Below are 21,841 nucleotides of genomic sequence, written 5' to 3'. Positions count from 1 at the left end.
CCGCCGATCCGGTCTCTGCCTGCTTTCTCCTCACTACAATTGCCCGCCGGCGCCCTCCTCCCCGCTCAGCCCCAGAGGAGGGGGACAGCGCTGGAGACAAGGGGAGTGAACAGAGCAGCCGAAGCCGGGTTTTCAGTGTGGCCGGAGAGGAGCGCTGCTGGGAGAAACCAGCGGGCAGAGAGCCAGGAACCAGAGGGGACCAGCTGGGAGGGGGAGCGGACGCTGCCGTTATGTGGGAGATGGCGGGAGCAGTGACCAACACACCGCAGTGGTGGTGGAGCTGCACAGAAAACCTGCGGTGAGTGAGGGGACAGGGAGTGTGACCAGGAGCTACAAGGAGAGAGGCGACCAGCTGGAGCTGGCAACTTAAGACAGGTAACCTCAGGGGCTTAACAAGTAGGATGTGGGCCCCATAGCAAAATCTTGGATGCCCCCCCCCCCCATTGTCACTACAATACCCACCTGGAGGTGGGGGTGCAGAAGAGAGAAGAGACAAATGCTGTTGGGGAGAGAGCTAGGGGGAGGGTACTATGGAAAAAGAGGGAGGGGGAGAGAGATGAGCAAGAGAGGTGGGCGATTAGAATTGAGAGTGTCAGTGAGAGACAGGGAAAAAAGAGTCTCAGTAAGAGAGGGGAGAGCAGGTAGAGAGGGGTCGGACACTCGGCAGAGAGAGGGAGGAAATAGAGAGAGGGGGAGTGTGGGGAGGAGGAGAGAGTGGATGCGGAGTGAGAGATTGGGTTCCGAGGAAGAGCGGTGGCAGGGAGCAAAGCAGAAAAGAAAAGAGAGAGGGTAGGGGAGACAGAGCAAGATAGGCACAGCCCTCCCCCTGGTATAGATGGCACTGTGTGCCCCCCCTCTGCACACCACTCCCCCAGTAAAGGTGCCGCTGAGTACCCCCTAAAACACCCCCCTTTCCCAGGACAGATGGTGCTTTGTACCTCAGGCAGCACAGCACTGTGTTTCCTCGCACCAGCGCCAGGCTACCACCAGGTCTCTGCACTGCATTGCCGGGATCCGCACCACATCACCGTGTCCCCACACTGCCGCTTGTCTCCACACTGATGCGCCGTGTCTCCTCTGCACACGGCCGCAGCGGGTCCCCACACCGCGTCTCTGGACATCAGCCCCGGCAGCCGGACACAGGTCAGGCGCTTTTATATTTCGCGCTGAGGCTGGCTGCTCACTAGTGCAATCTATTAAGTGCAATCTAGTGCTGGCTTGGTGGAGCCAGCACTAATGGGCTCTGTGGGGAGCGCTGGGTCCTGGTTGCTTCTGAACTGACAGGCAAGAGCTGCTCTGCCAGTCTCTGCTGCTTATGCAGGCGGCAGCTCCCACACCTGCCTGTCGCAGAACACAGACCAAGACACAGAGTCTGTTGGCGCTGGCTCCACCAAGCCAGTGCCTCACCAACCACTAACCTCACCGCACGTCACTGATCCTAAATAATGGTCTGCTGTAAGGTGGTGGCCATTTTGTATGTGACATATAGAGAGAGGAGCAGGAGCGCCGGGATTGAAGACAGCAGCAGTTCCAGGAAGCCGGGACCACAATGGATCGTCGCGGCGGAAGATGCAGTGGTGAGGGGGTAAGTGGGTGAGTGGGGGGAGGGGTAGGGGGGGTGCACACATTTCAGTGGCAGGCGCCCTAATTGTAGTTACGCCACTTCCTCCCTGTCAGCCTGGCGCTGATTGCACAGCTGCAAATATTAATGAGAAATACTACCAGCATCTATTGCATCTCTGGAGAGGTGGGGCCCCAATCGGATCTCGCACACGGGCCTCCTCCTCTCTTAAATCATCATCTTTGCCTAATTGGTAGTGTTGAGACCTAAATGGAACTCTACTGTATATTTAGATAATGATATCTAACAGACACTTTTGGGTACTTGTGTACTAGCACGGCGCCCATCGCATCGCAGACCATAAGGCATGCAATGCGATGGCAGCCGATGTTATACAATTTTAAATTGTATACCATCGAATTGTAAGGACGCGGAATACATGTAAAGTAATACACGTCCCCTCGCGGGGCTGCGCTTACCACGCTTCGGGCTCGCTGCGCTCGCCACACTATATAAAATCAACTCCACGCCGACATGGATAGTGGGGGTATGAAAAAAGGTCGTAGGACGCGTACCACCGCCCCTCGCGGGCTCGCTGCGCTCGCCACGCTTCGGGTTCACGTTCATAGTGGGGGTGCATTTAACATTGTAAGCCCCCATTAGGGTGCTTATACAATTAAACATCGTATAGGGGGCTTATACAATTTTTAAATCGCATCGCAGTGCATCGGGTGTATGCAATGCGATTATATGTTGTGCGACCAAATATCGTGAGCACCGTGCTAGTACACAAGTACCCAATTTTGTATATTTTAGCTGCCCTTAAATCTGCTGCATAGATAAACCTGTATGCAATCCACTTAACATATCCAAGGACAATGTAAACAAACAAATCTGCCAGAAAGTTAAGGTGTGTACACACTTCAATTTGCTTGAAATTCAATGTTCGATTCGATTTTCCATTCGATTTGGCATAAGATCTGTACTTTTGCATTTGATTAAATATCAATTTCACTGTGTACACATTTGACTTACTAGATTGTATTCAATATAGTCTTGCCTGCACAGTCTATTTTTCTACTCGATTTAGACAAAACGGGAGTGCACATGGCATCGAATGCGGATTGAACGCATCTAAAAACCATTCGAATTATATTCGATATTGCTTCTAGAAGCAAAATCTAATTGAAAACATGTCAAAATCAAAGCATGTCTACCTCATTAGGCTGAGTATGCACCCATTTACCATACTGAAACAACAAATCATCCACTCCGTGAAGTGAGTGCTCAGTATTGCCTGCTTGTATGGGCCGCATGCAAAATCTTCTGGTCGGTCATGCTGTACAGCCAACTACAAGATATGCAGTTTCATGAATGATGGATCAGAAGTTTGTTCCGTCGCTCATTAAACTGACCAATGTGTATGGGCAATCGGGGATGGTCTCGGGCAAAGAGGACTTGCCCCAACCATTGCCTGATTGCCTGTTGTCCTAGTGTGTACTCATTGTACACACGGTGCAATATGGTCACTGAGCAATTTTGGCTTAATATCTCCCAGCAATACAGTATATTGCTCAGTGACCATATGGCTCAGTGGACTGTGTTCATCAGCGACCAGCGATTTTGGCTGAAAATTGCAAAAATTCTGTCTCTGCCTCATTTTGACTGTGCATTGTGCACCAGCGACCAGCAATTTTTTGACATAAGTGCAGGAGCATGCATCCAGCGACCATTGAGGGCTGGCTGTGGTAGCACGCTCCTAGCGACTTATCTCCCACAGCACAAAAAAAACACTGGCGATATGGTCGCTCAATGACCATTTAGCTAGTGATAACGGCTTAAATTGCCCCATGTGTACCGGGCTTAAGAGTTAAGCTGGACACATCCTTGTGCAACAGGCATTTGTTCCGATATCGGAACAAATGCCCATCAGCCCGCATTGCGTGTACACACTGTAGAGATGTTAATGAAGGACAGAACAATCATGTTCCGTCCTTCATTAGCATAGTACTGGGTTATAGCGATATCAGGTTTGATGTGCAGCACATGAAACCTGATGATGTTGCATACAACCGCTTATTGGGAGTACACACACTGAGAAATGTTAGCAATATGTCATTATGAAACAGCATATTGTCCTGACATGACTCCAGTGTGTTCCCAGCTATACCTGAAGGCAGAGAAACGCAGTGCAGTCACCACTAGGCAGCTCTAGGCATTTGCCTAGGGCGCCGGCACCTGGAGGGCGGCAGTTCGCCCCTCACCCCCAGCGAACTGTGTAAAAAAATTGCTGCCCCGGCGTCCCTGCAGTGCTGGGGCGGTCAGGGGTGTCCGTGCCGTAGGGGTACCTGCGGCGCCGTCATGTGTATAAAGCTGGCTGCGGCCGGCGGGGTCCCTGTAGTGAATAGCAAATAACTAGCGCTATGCGCGCGGCGGTGCGGGAAGCACTAGTTATTTGCTATTCACTACAGGGACCCCGCCGGCCGCAGCCAGCTTTATACACATGACGGCGCCGCAGGTACCCCTACGGCACGGACACCCCTGACCGCCCCAGCACTGCAGGGACGCCGGGGCAGCAATTTTTTTACACAGGTACCATCCCCCCTCCCTCCCCCCGGCACCGGGGCGCCCCCACCCCGACTCGCCTGGGGCGCTCCGGTGCCTTGCACCGGCCCTGAGTGCAGTGCAGATAGTCACTTACTGGTGAGCACTGTACGCCTCTTGCATTGCTCCTCCACGCCACCATGCTTCTTCCCTGACAGTGTGAATGGTGTTTCAAAGACAAATCTGCTGATATTGTGATGCTTCTCGAAATCTGTTTTTCTCTCTTCCAGCTCTTTCTCATCAAAATAAGGCGTGACGTAGGTCACTTGGAAATAAGCAAATTTAGGATCTAGATCTTTGGGATTCACCTGCATAAACATTAATTATGAACTATAAAATAGGATTAAACATATACATTTCTGCAGAATACTGCCATACAATGAGTCCTTATCCATTTTGTAGATACTATGAAGAAGAGACTTGAGAGAAAAAGGAAATTCACAAATGTAGCAAAAATCCTTCCATTCCTATACGATAGATACTAGACAAGTACACAATAGATACTACACACAGGGCAGCCAAGAGGAATGCCGGGCCCCGATAAAATTTGGGGGTGTGACCTAAGTGTGGGAGGTGTGGCCACCTCCCACCACGCCCCAAAATGTTTAGAGGAGGGTGAAAGAAAACTCTAAACTCAGCAACAGCAGCAGCACACACCTACAGCATATGCTGTGCTGACAGTGGGCTCAGCATGTGCTCACACGCTGTCAGTGAGATGCTCATGTTGAGCCTGCTATCAGCACATGCTATAGTACTGTGTGCTGCTGTTGCTACCTGGGAGGGACGGTGGGGGAAGGAAGGGGTCAGACCAGGGCCCCTGCAAGCCTGTTGCCCGGGTAATTAGTACCTGCTCCCCCCCCCCTCTCGGCTGCTTTGACTACACAATGCACATAGCAGGAAGGTCAATCACATGTCCTTAAAATGATAACTAATGAATTTCTGTTTCTGCTGCTAGTGCGGCATTCATAGAGCCAACAGTATGACACAAAATGTATTATGTTTAAACTAAAAGCTTTGTACAGTGCAGATGAAACAATGGGATTAAAAAATAAACCGACTGTACTGGCTAACATGCCTGCACATACCACTGTGGTCGTGGATCTAAGAAATGATTCTGCCTAGCTGCACTAGAACTAGAGATAATACTACCTGGCCGAGGGAGAGATGGTCCTGCCTGTCTGAGCTAGAGGTGGTACCTTATGTGTGCCTGCCTGTACTAAGGATGATCCGGCCTGGCTGAGCGAAAGATGCTCTTGCCTGAACTAGAGACAATATTGTCTTCCATGAACTAGAGATGAATCTTCCTGTTTGAAATAGAGAAAACCTACCTACAGGATTTAGAGATAATCTAGCAATGATAATGCCTGAAAAAAACAGAGATAATCCCATCTGCCCATACTAGGGATTTCTCTGCCTGCCTGAACTAGAAACAATCCTGCCTGCCTGAACTAGAAACAATCCTGCCTGCCTGAACAAGAAATAACCCTGCCTGCCTGAACAAGAAATAACCCTGCCTGCCTGAACTAGAAACAATCCTGCCTGCCTGAACAAGAAATAACCCTGCCTGCCTGAACTAGAAATAACCCTGCCTGCCTGAACTAGAAATAACCCTGCCTCCCTGAACTAGAAATAACCCTGCCTGCCTGAACTAGAAATAACCCTGCCTGCCTGAGCTAGAAATAACTCTGCCTGCCTGAGCTAGAAATAACCCCGCCTGCCTGAACTAGAAATAACCCTGCCTCCCTGAACTAGAAATAACCCTGCCTGCCTGAACTAGAAATAACCCTGCCTGTCTGAGCTAGAAATAACTCTGTCTGCCTGAGCTAGAAATAACCCTGTCTGCCTGAACTAGAAATAACCCTGCCTGCCTGAACTAGAAATAACCCTTCCTGCCTGAACTTGAAATAACCCTGCCTGCCTGAACTTGAAATAACCTTGCCTGCCTGAACTAGAAATAACCCTGCCTGTCTGAACTAGAAATAATCCTGCCTGCCTGAACTAGAAATAACGCAGCCTGCCTGAACTAGAAATAACCCTGCCTGCCTGAACTAGAAATAACGCAGCCTGCCTGAACTTGAAATAACCCTGCCTGCCTGAACTAGAAATAACCCTGCCTGCCTGAACTAGAAACAACCCTGCCTGCCTGAACTAGAAATAACCCTGGAGGTTATTCTGATCGGAGCGGCCAAACCTGCGTACGGTCACTATTAGCGTACGCTCTCCGTACGCGGCCGTTGGGGTTAAGTCCACCCACAACTCAGCCGCATACGTACGGGCAGAAACAACGTCGAAGGGGAGTGGCGTACAATTGAGCGTACGCCAACGTACACGGACGGACCAGCCCTTACACTCCGACAACTGGCGTACAATTGAGCGTACGCCACCGTTTACGGACGTCTCTCGTCCGTCTTCCCACCGACTTCTTGCGGCTATCTGAGCGTACGCCAGCTTGCACGGACGGGTCCCTATTGTTTTCAATAGAAAACTCAGCTTATGTCACCGCTCGTGAGAGTGAGCGTACGTCCGTGTACGCTGGCATACCCTTCACATATATGGACCTGCAAATCTTGCCTTTCAACTATAATTATGTAAATTAATTAATTGATTGAATTAATTAATGTGCAAAATAGTGGGCATGGGCTTAAAACATTGCTGAAACATCCTTTGTAGGTGTTAGATGTGGTTTATGTTATTGTATCATAAATACAAAACCTATGTTTGTATTAGAGTGAACACGTTGACACATGTCGACTTGTGTAGATTGAGTGTGCTACTGTGTAAAGTCTATGAAAGCACGTAGTGAATGTGTATAACTGTTTAAAAAATACCTACCTTAGCATATATAAGCAGGTCTTAAAAAGATTCTTACCTTAAATTAAACAAACCTTTAAATGTAGAGAAGTATAGAAAGATAAGCTTCCAATGTGTTTGAGTGCTGTGTGTGGCTTGCAGGTAGTGAAATCATGGTTTGGACTTAATAGACTGCAGCATTGGTTATTACATTCAGGTGTATGTGTTTGACTAGTAATCAGCGTAAATTAGCAAACCCAGGCGCACGCTGGCATGCGGTATCTGTAGGGGTGGTCTAAGGTGGCGGTTGGCGGCCGCCTGTTTTGTGTCCGAAATGAACGGTGCTTTAGACGATCGTGCGGTAGTAGCACCGTTCATTTTTGGTGCACACCCCCGTGTACGCCCATGTTTACGCCCATTTTCCCTCATTATTTCGGCCGCTCCCCTCAACACGCCCCTATGCCGCCCCCAATGCCCGTACTCTCGCGTACAGGTTTTTTCGCACGGAGAGACCCGTCCGTAAGCGTTGTGGAGTGTTCGCGCCTGCGCATTAGCGAATGTACGCATGCGCAGATCATGAAAAACCCCGGAACGTACGCGTACGGCCCGGCCGCACCAACCAGAATAAGGCCCCCTGTCTGCCTGAACTAGAAATAACCCTGCCTGCGTGAACTTGAAATAACCCTGCCTGCCTGAACTAGAAATAACCCTGCCTGTCTGAACTAGAAATAACCCTGCCTGTCTGAACTAGAAATAACCCTGCCTGTCTGAGCTAGAAATAACCGTCTCCCTGAGCTAGAAATAACCCTGTCTGCCTGAACTAGAAATAACCCTGCCTGTCTGAACTAGAAATAATTCTGCCTGCCTGAACTAGAAATAACGCAGCCTGCCTGAACTAGAAATAACCCTGCCTGCCTGAACTAGAAATAACGCAGCCTGCCTGAACTTGAAATAACCCTGCCTGCCTGAACTAGAAATAACCCTGCCTGCCTGAACTAGAAATAACCCTGCCTGCCTGAACTAGAAATAACCCTGTCTGCCTGAACTTGAAATAACCCTGCCTGCCTGAACTAGAAATAACCCTGCCTGTCTGAGCTAGAAATAACTCTGCCTGCCTGAGCTAGAAATAACCGTCTGCCTGAACTAGAAATAACCCTGCCTGCCTGAACTAGAAATAACCCCGCCTGCCTGAACTAGAAATAACCCAGCCTGCCTGAACTAGAAATAACCCAGCCTGCCTGAACTAGAAATAACCCTGCCTGTCTGAACTAGAAATAACCCTGCCTGTCTAAACTAGAAATAACCCTGCCTGCCTGAACTAGAAATAACCCCGCCTGCCTGAACTAGAAATAACCCAGCCTGCCTGAACTAGAAATAACCCAGCCTGCCTGAACTAGAAATAACCCTGCCTGTCTGAACTAGAAATAACCCTGCCTGTCTAAACTAGAAATAACCCTGCCTGCCTGAACTAGAAATAACCCTGCCTGCCTGAACTAGAAATAACCCTGCCTCCCTGAACTAGAAATAACTAGAGAGGATCTTGCCTGAAAAAATGAAAATTTTCACTGGAAACACAAATATTTGTAGTTCAAGGAACCCAAATCTTTCCAATCACAATAATATATACACTATTTCTGCCTTTATGGAGGAGTCACGCAGTGATCTTCGTTGTGAACAGAAGTACACACCTTGTTTGAGTCCTGAATAATCTTAACATTGTCTGCTCCAAATTTATCGCTATACAACTTGAGCAGCCTCTGTGATATTTCCGATAGTCCTGTTAATTTGGGCTCTTTGTAGATATACTCCTTCCCTTCCTCTTCTTCAAAGAATCCCTGAAAAAAAATGTTATCAATATATTTAAATTTGCCGGGAAGAACTTAGGGATTCAGTCCCCAAAGCTGCACCATCCACCATTAGTCACTTCAATGAGTTTATAACACGTCCTACAGCTAGTACACAGTAAGCAAAGCCTTTGATGCATTATAAATAGAATTATTAATGGATGACGGGAATTCATGTTTAGGCTGAAGTCAGGCATTAATGGTATCATTGGGTGTTTGCAAAATGACAGATGATTAAGTAGCACTTTAGTTTTATAAGAGAATTCTTAAAGTTTTCATGCAGTTAAAGTAAGATCTCCAGTGAAATTCCCTGTGTCTGCATTAGGTACCTATATGTAACACGGATATTCACAAGCTTTCTTGATCAAACGTATTTCATCTTTTTGTGACCAGCTCAATTTCCACATGTTTGGGATGGAATCGGTACATCTATCAGAATGAACTTAGGTCTACAGTCATTAGGTCGACCCCACTAGGTCGACTGGCAGGAAGGTCGACCTGATTTAAGGTCGACATGGGCCAAGGTCGACATGACTTAAGGTCGAATTTGCATAAAGGTCAACATGAGGAAGGTCGACTGGTCATAAGGTCGACATGGGGTTTTCACTGTTTTTGATCCGAATGTCGACACAGTCGACATTTACACAGTTGGCAATGAGAATCGGACCCTCGCATAGCTCGCTTCGCTCGCAATACTTCGGGCACGGTGGCTTGCTTCGCTCCCCACAGCTTTATCCTCCACCCCCTAGTGGATGGTAGGGCATGAAATACCGCCTGTCGGCACATGTCGGCTCAAAAAACAGTGAAAAACCAACCTTCCTCATGTCGACCTTTATGCAAATTCCACCTTAAGTCATGTCGACCTTGGCCCATGTCGACCTTAAGTCAGGTCGACCTTCCTGCCAGTCGACCTAGTGGGGTCGACCTAATGACTGTAGACCTAAGTTCATTCTAACAGATGACCGCTTCCCGTTTGGGATGCATTAGTTATACCACATCTTCTCAAATGTGGTCCCCAGGAAACCACATAATTCATGTTTTCCAGGTCCCATGCGGATTTAAAATGTGACACTTGGTGATACACAACACAATGTCCTTTATTCAGATCTGATCGCAGTACAAATTTGTTTGGAAAATGGGCAAAACCATGTGCACTGCAGGTGGGGCAGATGTAACATGTGCTGAGAGAGTTAGATTTGTGTGAGTTATTTTGTTTCTGTGTAAATACTGGCTGCATTATTTTTACACTGCAATTTAGATTTCAGTTTCAACACACCCCACCCAAATTTAACTCTCTCTGCACGTTACATCTGCCCCACCTGCAGTGCACATGGTTTTTCCCATTTTCCAAACAAATTTGTACTGCAATCAGTTCTGAATAAGGGCCAGTGTTCCTACCGGGTGACCTGGAAAACCAAACCTGTGTGCAGTATTGAGGGCAGAAAAATCCATTCAATTCATAGCAGCAGCGAATGCACTTTACTGAGGCTGATGCAAATTGCTGTGCTTTGCTGGTGTTAAAATACAGACATACTACTTTCTGTTCTGCCAATTGCCCCAGGCACACAAAGCAAGGAATGACCAGACACAGGATTATGGGGGTTATTCTGATTTACTAGGTCACCCACGCTTTCGCACAGGGTACCGATATTTTGCTAAGTTCGCTGTCCCGTTCACACCCACCAGTGCAGGCAGGGGCGGGTGGATGTGCCCATGGGAATGCCTGGCATTTCATGGGTGTTCCCATGAAAACACTGGGCATTCCCATGGAAATTTGGCAGGGACGTGACTGGATGTCAGCTGCCCGCCCTGTTCCCGTACAGGGTGCACGCAAAGCTAAGGCGCGCTAAGGATTGCAAGGGTCTGGGTCCACTGTTTCCTCTGACACGTTTCACTGTATAAAATACAGCTTTTCACCTTTGATAAAGCTGTATTTTAGACAGCGAAATGTGTCAAGAGAACCAGTGGACCCAGACCCTTGCAATCCTTTTGTCACCGCGTACCCGAACCAGCCTGCCACGCATCACCTTGTTTTATTGGAGTACCATTGGATTACAATTGTGCCAGACTACAGCGCCATCTGCACTGCACTCTATGATGATCCTTGCTACATTGCTATCTGAATAGGATCAATTCCTCTAGCAGCCTGGTAACTATTTGTGGGACCACACTTACCAACGGGATTGTTATGAAATCGAGGCGGTCGGAATCCCGGCGTTCAAAATCCCGACCACCGAAATATCAACAAGGGGGGGACGCTCGCTGCACAGTGGGCCCGGTGCCTCGCTAAGCTCGGCACACTAATTTATTCTCCCTCTATGGGTGTTGTGGACACCCATGGAGGGAGAAAGTGTCGGGATTTCGGCGGTCGGTATTCCGACCGACAGGATTTGAACTGCATCCCTTGCCAACATCTAGTTGTTCCAAATACAACCCATCAATGGCAGCATAATAGGAACAGGACACCACCAGCGACTTTCTTTTAATTTGGTTACAGGTCCACTTCACTTAAACCCCTTATCATTGTCATTTCCCCTGTCTTATAATAATATATTGAATATGTACGGTTTTATTATATTAAATGAATTTCCATTTTTTATTATTTATTATTTTCAGCGCCACTTTCTCCTATTTTCTTTTGTACTTACACATGTAATATTATGTATCTCAATATTAGACCAATTCAAAACACCAGCAGGATTTCTACATCAAATAAACACCAGGTATATAAATGAGTACACTTACAGTGTGTCCAAGGACAATGTTTTTATTAAGACCAACATTGCCTTTTTCTTATAAAGTTTAATAAAATACAAAACTTCCAGATCTTAACTGATTAATGATTCCCATTAGATTTAATAATTATTTTGTTTTGCTGCAGTATAATATAAATGGAAGTAACAAGAGATCTAAACAGACAGCTGTAACTTGACAATGCTAATACTGTAAGTTGTAGGGTTTAACCCCTTCCTGACACAGCATGTTTTTGCCTTCCTGACAGAGCCCTTTTTTTCAAATCTGACATGTATCACTTAAGTGGGGATAACTTTTTTTTGCTTTTACTTATCCCAGTGATTTTGAGATTGTTTTCTCGTGACACATTGTACTTCAAATTAGTGGTAAATTTGGGTCGATACAGTCTGTGTTTTTTTGTGAAAAATACCAAAATGTCGTAAAAAAATGGAAAATTTAGCAATTTGCAAAATGTTAAATTTTCTGCTTGTGAGACAAATAATCATACCACTCAAAATAGTTAATAACTAACATAGACCATATGTCTACTTTATGTTTCCATCATTATTTCAACTTCCTTTTAATTTTTTTGGACACTAGGAGGCTTACAATATGAATAGCAAATTTTAAAATTTTCAAGAAAATTTCAAACACTGATTTTTTTAGGGACCAGTTCAGTTCTGATGTGACTTTGAGGGACTTGTATGTGAGACACCCCCATAAATGATGCCATTTCAAAAACTGCACCCCTCACAGTATTCAAAACAGCATTTTGGAAGTTTGTTAACCCTTTAGGTGTTTCACAGGAATTAAAACAAAGTGTAGGTGAAATTTCAAAATTTCATTTTTTTTGCAGATTTGCAATTTTAATACATTTTTCTAAGGAACACAGTAGATTTTACTAGAGAAATGTGACTAAAAATTGATTCCCCCAATTCTTTTGTTTTCATAAATATCCTATATGTGGCCCTAGTGTGCACGTTGAACAAACCACAGGCTTCATAATAGAAGGAGCACCTACTTGATTTTGGAGCCTCCTTTTTATGAGATTATTTTTTAGGCACCATGTAGGATTCTAGGCACCATAAGATGCTAAAAGTTAGGAACCCCCCCACAAGTGACCCCATTTTGCAAACTACACCCCTCAGGGAATTCATCTAGGGGTATAGTGTACATTTCAAACCCCCAGGGGTTTCACCAATTGTGGAACAACTGGGCAGTGAAAATGAAAAATTAAATTTTTTACACAAAAATGCAGTTCTGGCTCAAAATTTTTCATTTTCACAAGGAATGAAGGAGACAAAGCACCCCAAAATCTGTGCCCCAATTTCTCCCGAGTACGGCAATGCCTCACATGTGACCAAAAAATACCATTTGGGTGCATGGCAGGACTCAGAAGGGAAGGAGTGATTTTTGTATTTTGCAGCTCAGATTCTGGTGGAATGTTGGTGGGTGCTATGTCGCATTAGCAAGACCCCCGAAGCACCAATACAGTGGAACCCCCCCACAAGTGACCCCATTTTGCAAACTACACCCCTCAGGGAATTCATCTAGGGGTATAGTGTAAATTTCAAACCCCCAGGGGTTTCACCAATTTTGATACAACTGGGCTGTGCAAATGAAAAATTAAATTTTTTACACAAAAATGCAGTTCTGGCTCCAAATTTGTCATTTTCACAAGGAATGAAGGAGAAAAAGCACCCCAAAATCTGTGCCCCAATTTCTCCCGAGTACGGCAATGCCTCACATGTGACCAAAAAATACCATTTGGGTGCATGGCAGGACTCAGAAGGGAAGGAGTGATTTTTGGATTTTGCAGCTCAGATTCTGTTGGAATGTTGGTGGGTGCTATGTCGCATTAGCAAGACCCCCCAAGCACCAATACAGTGGAACCCCCCCACAAGTGACCCCATTTTGCAAACTACACCCCTCAGGGAATTCATCTAGGGGTATAGTGTACATTTCAAACCCCCAGGGGTTTCACCAATTTTGATACAACTGGGCTGTGCAAATGAAAAATTACATTTTTTACACAAAAATGCAGTTCTGGCTCAAAATTTTTCATTTTCACAAGGAATGAAGGAGACAAAGCACCCCAAAATCTGTGCCCCAATTTCTCCCGAGTATGGCAATGCCTCACATGTGACCAAAAAATACCATTTGGGTGCATGGCAGGACTCAGAAGGGAAGGAGTGATTTTTGGATTTTGCAGCTCAGATTCTGGTGGAATGTTGGTGGGTGCTATGTCGCATTAGCAAGACCCCCCAAGCACCAATACAGTGGAACCCCCCCACAAGTGACCCCATTTTGCAAACTACACCCCTCAGGGAATTCATCTAGGGGTATAGTGTACATTTCAAACCCCCAGGGGTTTCACCAATTGTGGTACAACTGGGCAGTGAAAATGAAAAATTAAATTTTTTACACAAAAATGCAGTTCTGGCTCAAAATTTTTCATTTTCACAAGGAATGAAGGAGACAAAGCACCCCAAAATCTGTGCCCCAATTTCTCCCGAGTACGGCAATGCCTCACATGTGACCAAAAAATACCATTTGGGTGCATGGCAGGACTCAGAAGGGAAGGAGTGATTTTTGTATTTTGCAGCTCAGATTCTGGTGGAATGTTGGTGGGTGCTATGTCGCATTAGCAAGACCCCCCAAGCACCAATACAGTGGAACCCCCCCACAAGTGACCCCATTTTGCAAACTACACCCCTCAGGGAATTCATCTAGGGGTATAGTGTACATTTCAAACCCCCAGGGGTCTCACCAATTTTGATACAACTGGGCAGTGAAAATGAAAAATTACATTTTTTTACACAAAAATGCAGTTCTGGCTCAAAATTTTTCATTTTCAGAAGGTATGAAGTAGAAAAAGCACCCCAAAATCTGTGCCCCAATTTCTCCCGAGTACGGCAAGGCCTCATGTGTGACCAAAAAGTGGCAGGACTCAGAAGGGAAGGAGTGATATTTGGATTTTGCAGCTCAGATTCTGGTGGAATGTTGGTGGGTGCTATGTGGCATTAGCAAGACCCCCAAAGCACCAATACAGTGGAACCCCCCCACAAGTGACCCCATTGTGCAAACTACACCCCTCAGGGAATTCATCTAGGGGTATAGTGTACATTTCAAACCCCCAGGGGTTTCACCAATTTTGATACAACTGGGCAGTGAAAATGAAAAATTACATTTTTTTACACAAAAATGCAGTTCTGGCTCAAAATTTTTCATTTTCAGAAGGTATGAAGGAGAAAAAGCACCCCAAAATCTGTGCCCCAATTTCTCCCGAGTACGGCAAGGCCTCATGTGTGACCAAAAAGTGGCAGGACTCAGAAGGGAAGGAGTGATATTTGGATTTTGCAGCACAGATTCTGGTGGAATGTTGGTGGGTGCTATGTGGCATTAGCAAGACCCCCAAAGCACCAATACAGTGGAATCCCCCCACAAGTGACCCCATTGTGCAAACTACACCCCTCAGGGAATTCATCTAGGGGTATAGTGTACATTTCAAACCCCCAGGGGTTTCACCAATTTTGATACAACTGGGCAGTGAAAATGAAAAATTACATTTTTTTACACAAAAATGCAGTTCTGGCTCAAAATTTTTCATTTTCAGAAGGTATAAAGGAGAAAAAGCACCCCAAAATCTGTGCCCCAATTTCTCCCGAGTACGGCAATGCCTCACATGTGACCAAAAAATACCAGTTGGGTGCATGGCAGGACTCAGAAGGGAAGGAGTGATTTTTGGATTTTGCGGCTCAGATTCTGGTGGAATGAATGGTGGGTGCTATGTGGCATTAGCAAGACCCCCGAAGCACGGTGAAATTATGAACCTAATAATCCATAGATGTGTGGTATATTTTAAAACACTCCTTTATACATAGGCCGGGTTTGTCGGGGCAAGTGTCACACTGGAAAATAGTTTGCTTTCTTATTCCCTTTTTATAGCAAACTTTGCACCTTTTTTGTGTCCTGCCCTTTTTTCCAGTGGAGGGGATTTCATCAGGAAAATGCTGCCCTGGTACAATACGGGGGCCAGTACTAGAAGTACTGGGGCCCTCTGCCTGCTGGTTCCCAAATATTAGGCCCTTTATGACTTCCTCTTGAAAGTGCATAAATGTCCCCCTCTGGCTGGTAGAACGGAATAGCACGTAAGCGTTATACAGTGCCATCTGGATGATATACACGGCCAGCTACTTGTACCAGATTTTTGTTTTCCGCAGGGGACTGTACGGCTTCAGTACCTGATCTGAAAGATCCACTCCGCCCATGTACCTATTGTAATCCAGGATACAATTAGGTTTTGAGGTGTGGGTACTGGTACCTCGTACAGGGACGGAGGTGGTACTGTCTCTGTGAATTGTTGTCAGTATAAGGACATCCCTCTTGTCCTTATATTTGACGAACAACATATTTTCGGTGCATATTCCCCTGCTTTCACCCCTTCTCATTACTTGGGCAATGTGCATTTTTGGGAGGCCTCTTTGGTTCTTGCGCACAGTACCGCAAGCTGCTGTACCTCTTGAACCAAGGGCCTTAAACAGGGGGATGCTAGTGTAAAAGTTATCCACATAGAGGTGATAACCTTTATCCAGGAAGGGGTGCACTAAATCCCAGACAATTTTTCCACTAACACCTACGAGGGAGGGGGGGGCATTCTGGCGGTTCAATTCTTGAATCCTTCCCTTCATATACCCTAAACCTGTGAGTGTACCCTGAGGTGCTTTCACACAGCTTATACATTTTTATGCCATACCTTGCCCTCTTACTGGGAAGGTACTGGCGGAATTTAACCCTTCCTTTAAAATGTATAAGGGACTCGTCTATGCAAATGAATTTATCTGGGATGTACATCTCTTCAAATTTGGCACTGAAATGATCAATGACCGGCCTGACTTTGAATAGCCGGTCAAAGGTGGGATCATCTCTGGGTGGGCACTGTGCATTATCGTTGTAATGCAAAAATTTAAGGATTAACTCAAAACGAGTCCGGGTCATGGCCATACAGTAAAGTGGGGTGCTGTACAGAACATCTGTACTCCAATATTGCCTAATTTCTGGCTTTTTTACTATGCCCATATGAAACACCAGACCCCAAAACGTCATCATCTCTACTGCATCTACAGGGGTCCACCTAGCAAATGATGATGTGGGGTTTTGAGCAATAAACTGCTGGGCATATAAATTAGTTTGGTCCACCATTAAATTTATAAAATCATCAGAGAAAAATAATTTGAAAAAGTCAATTTCTCTGAGACCTGTGGAATCAAATTGGATTCCTGGGATGGCCAAAAACTGAGGAACCTGGGGCTCAAAATTGTCTGGTGGTGGGGTCCATACGAGATCAATTATTGGGGGGGGGTCTCAGCTGCTCTACGGGGGCGTCTTTGAGGGGGTCCCTCATCACTAGAGGAGGAAGAGGAGCTTAAGATGAATCCTTCAAATTCCCCGCTTGCCTCACTGGCTGTGTCAGAGTCAGAGGCAAGCATGGCATATGCCTCCTCCGCTGAATACATTCTTCTGGATGACTGGGATGACATTTGGGATGACATTTGGGATGCCATTTTTATTTTTGTGTTTCTGGTAGTGAAATGTTTCAACACGTGTATAGTGTAGGGGAAACTTTATTTCAATGTAGTATGTAGTGTGTAGTGTGTATGTAGTGCAGAAAAAAAAAAAAAAAGGTCCTGCGCCAAAAATTGAGCACAGATGTTGGTCAGTAACGTCCGTCACTGAACAGCGCTCAAAGGCAACAGGAATTTGATAAAAAAAAAAAAAAAAAAATTAAAAAAAGACCCCACAGCACCCTCAAAAAAAAAAAAAAAGGTGATCAGTGATGCGACACTGATTACCAGTGAGGGGCAGCAGGTGCACAACCTTTGGTGCAACTGACAGTGCAACTGGCAGCAACTGACAGGTATATATAAAAAAAAAACCTCTGCACCCCCAAAAAGTTGCTGATCACCTCAGATATAGTGATCAGCACAAAAGGGGGGGCAGCAGACACAAAATATAGCACTCTCTATCACTCTCTGTCACTATCTCTCTCTATCTCTCACTATCTATCAATCTATGACACTGCAGCAGCAGCACTGACAGTTATATATATATAAAATAACCCCTGCACCCCCAAAAAGTTGCTGGGGGTGCACAAAAGGGGGGCAGCCGACACAAAATATAGCACTCTCTATCACTCTCTGTCACTATCTCTCTCTATCTCTCTCTATCTATCACTCTATGACACTGCAGCAGCAGCACTAACAGTTATATATATAAAAAATAACCCCTGCACCCCCAAAAAAGTTGCTGGGGGTGCACAAAAGGGGGGCAGCAGACACAAAATATAGCACTTTCTATCACTATCTCTCTATCTCTCACTATCTATCACTCTATGACACTGCAGCAGCAGCACTGACAGGTATATATATATAAAAAAAAAACCTGCGCCCCCAAAAAGTTGCTGATCAGTTAATTTATACTGATCAGCACAAAAGGGGGGGGCAGCAGTCAGTTGCACACGCAGTACAGCTGTATATATATAAAAAATATATAGCACAATCTGTCACTATCTCTCTATCTATCTCTATCTCTCTCTATCTCTCTCTATCTCTCTATCTATAACTCTATCACACTGCAGCAGCACAAAATATAGGACTCTCTGTCACTAGCTCTCTCTATCTCTCTCTATCTCTCTCTCTCTATCTCTCTATCTATAAATCTATCACACTGCAGCAGCACAACACAGCACAGCACAACACAGGAAGTCACAAGAAGTAACAAGATCCAGGAACGCTACAAGCAGTGATCAGGTAAGTATTTGCAAGGATCAGGTCAGTATATCGCGGCAGATAGGCACGGTGACCGCACTGCACGCAATTCCAGACCGGAATGGCGTCTGCAGTGCAGTCACCGTTAGTTTAAATCACCCTCCATGGCTGTGATTGGTTCGTCGGTCCGACGAACCAATCACGGACTTTGGGGGCGGGTGGGGTGAGGTGGGGTGACACCAGTGTCACCCTTACACCCCGTGGTGATTGGTGCTGTACTTTACAGCACCAATCACCACCGATCCCTGTGTCACCGGCGAACGTTATTCGCCGGTACACAGGAAAACGCTGTAATTGGCTGTTCACACTGAACAGCCAATCACAGCGATCGCCGACGGGGAGGCGGCATCGCAGCCCCCCCTGGGCATGCAGGGACATGTCTGCTGTCAGGGACAGCAGACATGTTTAAACTGTCACCGCGTCTATAGACGCGGGGACAGTTTAAAGCCATGACGTGCATTTATGCCATGTGTCGGGAAGTACATCCCGGCCATGACGTAAATGTACGTCAAATGTCGGGAAGGGGTTAATGCACCACGGAGAGATGAAGAGTCCACATTTCTTTATGTCTCCATAGGACATGCTACAATTATACAATTATATGTACACAAACTTACTGCACTCATATTACACTTACATATATATATATATACAATATATATATATATATACTATATATAAACTATATATAAACATATATATAGTACATATCTAAAATCATCTTCCCAACCTTTTGCATACCGTCACCTCCCACAATTTCACCATTGCTATTGACAGAACAACTATCTCTAGTTGCCCCCAAGTATGCTACCTTAGCGTATTTATAATTCCTCCCTCTCCTAGCACCACACATTCAGCACCTCTCACAGTCCTGCTTTTTTCACCTCAAAAATATTTCTATGATCAGACCCTTTATCACCCAGGGTGCTACAAAGACCCTCATCCACTCACTGGTCATGTCCAGATTGATCTGCTGTAATCTCATTCTATCTGGCCTCCCCGACAAACACTTTTCCCCACTCCAATCTATTCTCAATACTGCTGCCCGACTCACTGTCCTCATTTTCAAAATGTACTATGTCCACTTCTCCTGTATTTTAATCCTGTCACTGTCTCTCCTTTCCCTTCTGAATCCAAACCAAGTTCTTCACACTCACTTAGAAAGACCTCACCCATTTATCTCTCTTTACACTGCCACCATCCTCTTCGCACTACAAAAGTATGCCACCTCTCCTGCAAACTGGTTTCTTCTGCCCACTCCTACATCCAAGATTTTGGCTCCTTATCTCTGGAATTCTCTTCCTTTCCCTATTGGATTCTCCACCTCTCTACCAAAGGTTAAATGGTCTCTCAAGACCAAATACTTCATTAAACCCAGCCATCTCTCATCCTAACTTTGTGTCACTCCTGCATGTCTTCCCCTCCCCTTTACAATGTAAGCATGGCCCTCACCCCTCATGTACTTTATCCTCTCTTAGAATACTTTATTTTTAATGCTTTCAACAGCACCTAGCTCTAGGTCTCTGCCATCCCATACCTCCCAACTGTCCCGCTTATCGCGGGAATGTCCTGGTATTTTGGGATGTTCCCGCGTCACTCCCGCATGCGCACAGCGTCTATTCTTTCAGGCAGGGGGGCTGGCCAGCAGCTTACAGAGCTGCTGGGCATGCCCCCACAGCGGCGAAAAACGGGGGTGTGGCCTCGCGGCAGTGACACTAGTATAGACCACGCCCCTATGCAACAGGCCACGCCCCCACAATTATGTCTCGCCCCAGTCTCCTCCAATGTTGGCAGGTATGCCCTCCTAATAATTATTTAAGTGTCTTGTCTCCTGATGCCACTATCCTTATTTACCATGCACTTGTCCTAAATTGCCTTGTACTTAAAATCATTGTCTTGATTTGCTTATTTATGTATTATATAAATAACCATAGGTGTGTGAACATAGAGTGTTAGGGGTGCACATGCACCCCCTAATGCTGTGCCTACCCTTATAAACACCTCCCTGCCGCTATCAACCAGCAATACCTTTTACCAAAGTGTTTTGCTTTTTAGAACTGTATTCCGTTAAAAGAAGAGCCCATCAATCAATTATGTGTGTTTTGCATTGTTAATTGTACTAGACCAGTGGTTCCCAACCCTGGTCCTCAAGTACCCCCAACAGTGCACGTTTTCCAGGTCACCCAGCAGGTGCACAGATTATACAAGCACATTTTAAAAGATCCACAGGTGGAGCTAATTATGTCACTTGTGATTCTGTGTGGAGACCTGGAAAACGTGCACTGTTGGGGGTACTTGAGGACCAGGGCTGGGAACCACTGTACTAGACCATTGTCATATCACTACATACCGGCATCACCCATATCACTACATACCTGCGTCATCCATTTATGTTTTTGACTTTATTTGCATGTACTGTTACAAAGAGTAATTACAAAATTAAAACTTGAAATAGGCAGGAGATTATGGTGTGGCTGAGAGATGTTTAATTTTGTAGCAAAAGCAAATAGATGATGGTAGACAGGCCTGATTGGCTGTGTATGACACACCCAGTAGGTGTTGCTAGGCACATCCCTTTGACGGTGCACCCCCTAAAAAAATGTGCTGCGCACGCCTATGTAAATAACAATAAACTCCAGTGACCCCCATGGGGATAAATGGCTATGGTGCCCTAGTATCTAGATAAGGAATCACTACTATCTAGCTGAGGAACACGGCAGGGCAAAATCTGATGTTCCTCTGTACAGCCGACATTTTCCACTTTGTAAATGACCTCTAGAGTGTTTAGAGCAATGAACGGCATAAACAAGATAACAAAAGTAGACTATCAAACAGTGCCATCTAATGGTCATAAGGCTCATAACATATTCCCTGAGTTTAAATTGTTTTCTGAAAACATTTTTTTTTAGAAATGAGAAAATGTATTATTAAGAATATACATACAACATGATTTACAGGATTGTGGAAAGATCTATTATTAAAGCAGTGATTCTATTTAGAAATAACAGGAACTGAGTGATCATAGCAGGTCATTTACTATAAAGTACATAATTTCAGTTACCAATGAGCAATGATCTACCTACAGTATTCTGTATGCTGTGCCACCATGGGGTAATCAGCTGCTGTGGATGGGATAGCCATACAGTAGAGTACAGGTATTTCCAGCAAATCATATAATGCGTAGCTCAGGCCTGGCCAACCAGTGGCTTTCCAGCTGTTGTGAAACTACACATCAAAGCGTGCTGTATCCAGTTCAACATTCCTTATTAGCAAAACTGTGGTAGGGCATACTGGGACTTTCACAACAGCTTGAGAGCCACAAGCTGACCAGGCTTGATGCAGCTAGCTTGAAACGCTTCCCAAGAATACTCATTTATCCAATTTGTTGGGCTTTCTAATCAATTAAATGTGTGGAAAATGGTGAGTGTCTAGAGACCTTTAGCATATGAAATCTATTACAGCTCCAACAGTCTATGGAAGTC

At 45.5% G+C, this 21,841-nt stretch overlaps 1 protein-coding gene across 5 annotated transcripts in view; it reads right to left on the bottom strand.

The window, feature by feature from the left end:
• DOCK10 (dedicator of cytokinesis 10) overlaps positions 1-21,841 on the bottom strand; it is a 341,015-nt gene that overhangs the window by 13,354 nt on the left and 305,820 nt on the right. For all 5 annotated transcript variants that reach the window (XM_083177979.1, XM_083177977.1, XM_083177976.1 and 2 more), the window contains 2 exons: positions 8,644-8,790; positions 4,263-4,473 (listed from right to left, as the gene is read on the bottom strand). In XM_083177979.1, the coding sequence (XP_083034105.1) occupies positions 4,263-4,473; positions 8,644-8,790 (358 nt within the window). The remainder of the gene's footprint in view (positions 1-4,262; positions 4,474-8,643; positions 8,791-21,841) is intronic.

The sequence above is a fragment of the Crinia signifera genome, chromosome 3 (genome assembly GCF_055691185.1).
Source record: "Crinia signifera chromosome 3, ASM5569118v1, whole genome shotgun sequence".
NCBI classification, from domain to species: Eukaryota; Metazoa; Chordata; class Amphibia; order Anura; family Myobatrachidae; genus Crinia; species Crinia signifera.
Note: the sequence above shows the minus strand (reverse complement) of the source record. Positions and strands in the feature narration are given on the sequence as shown.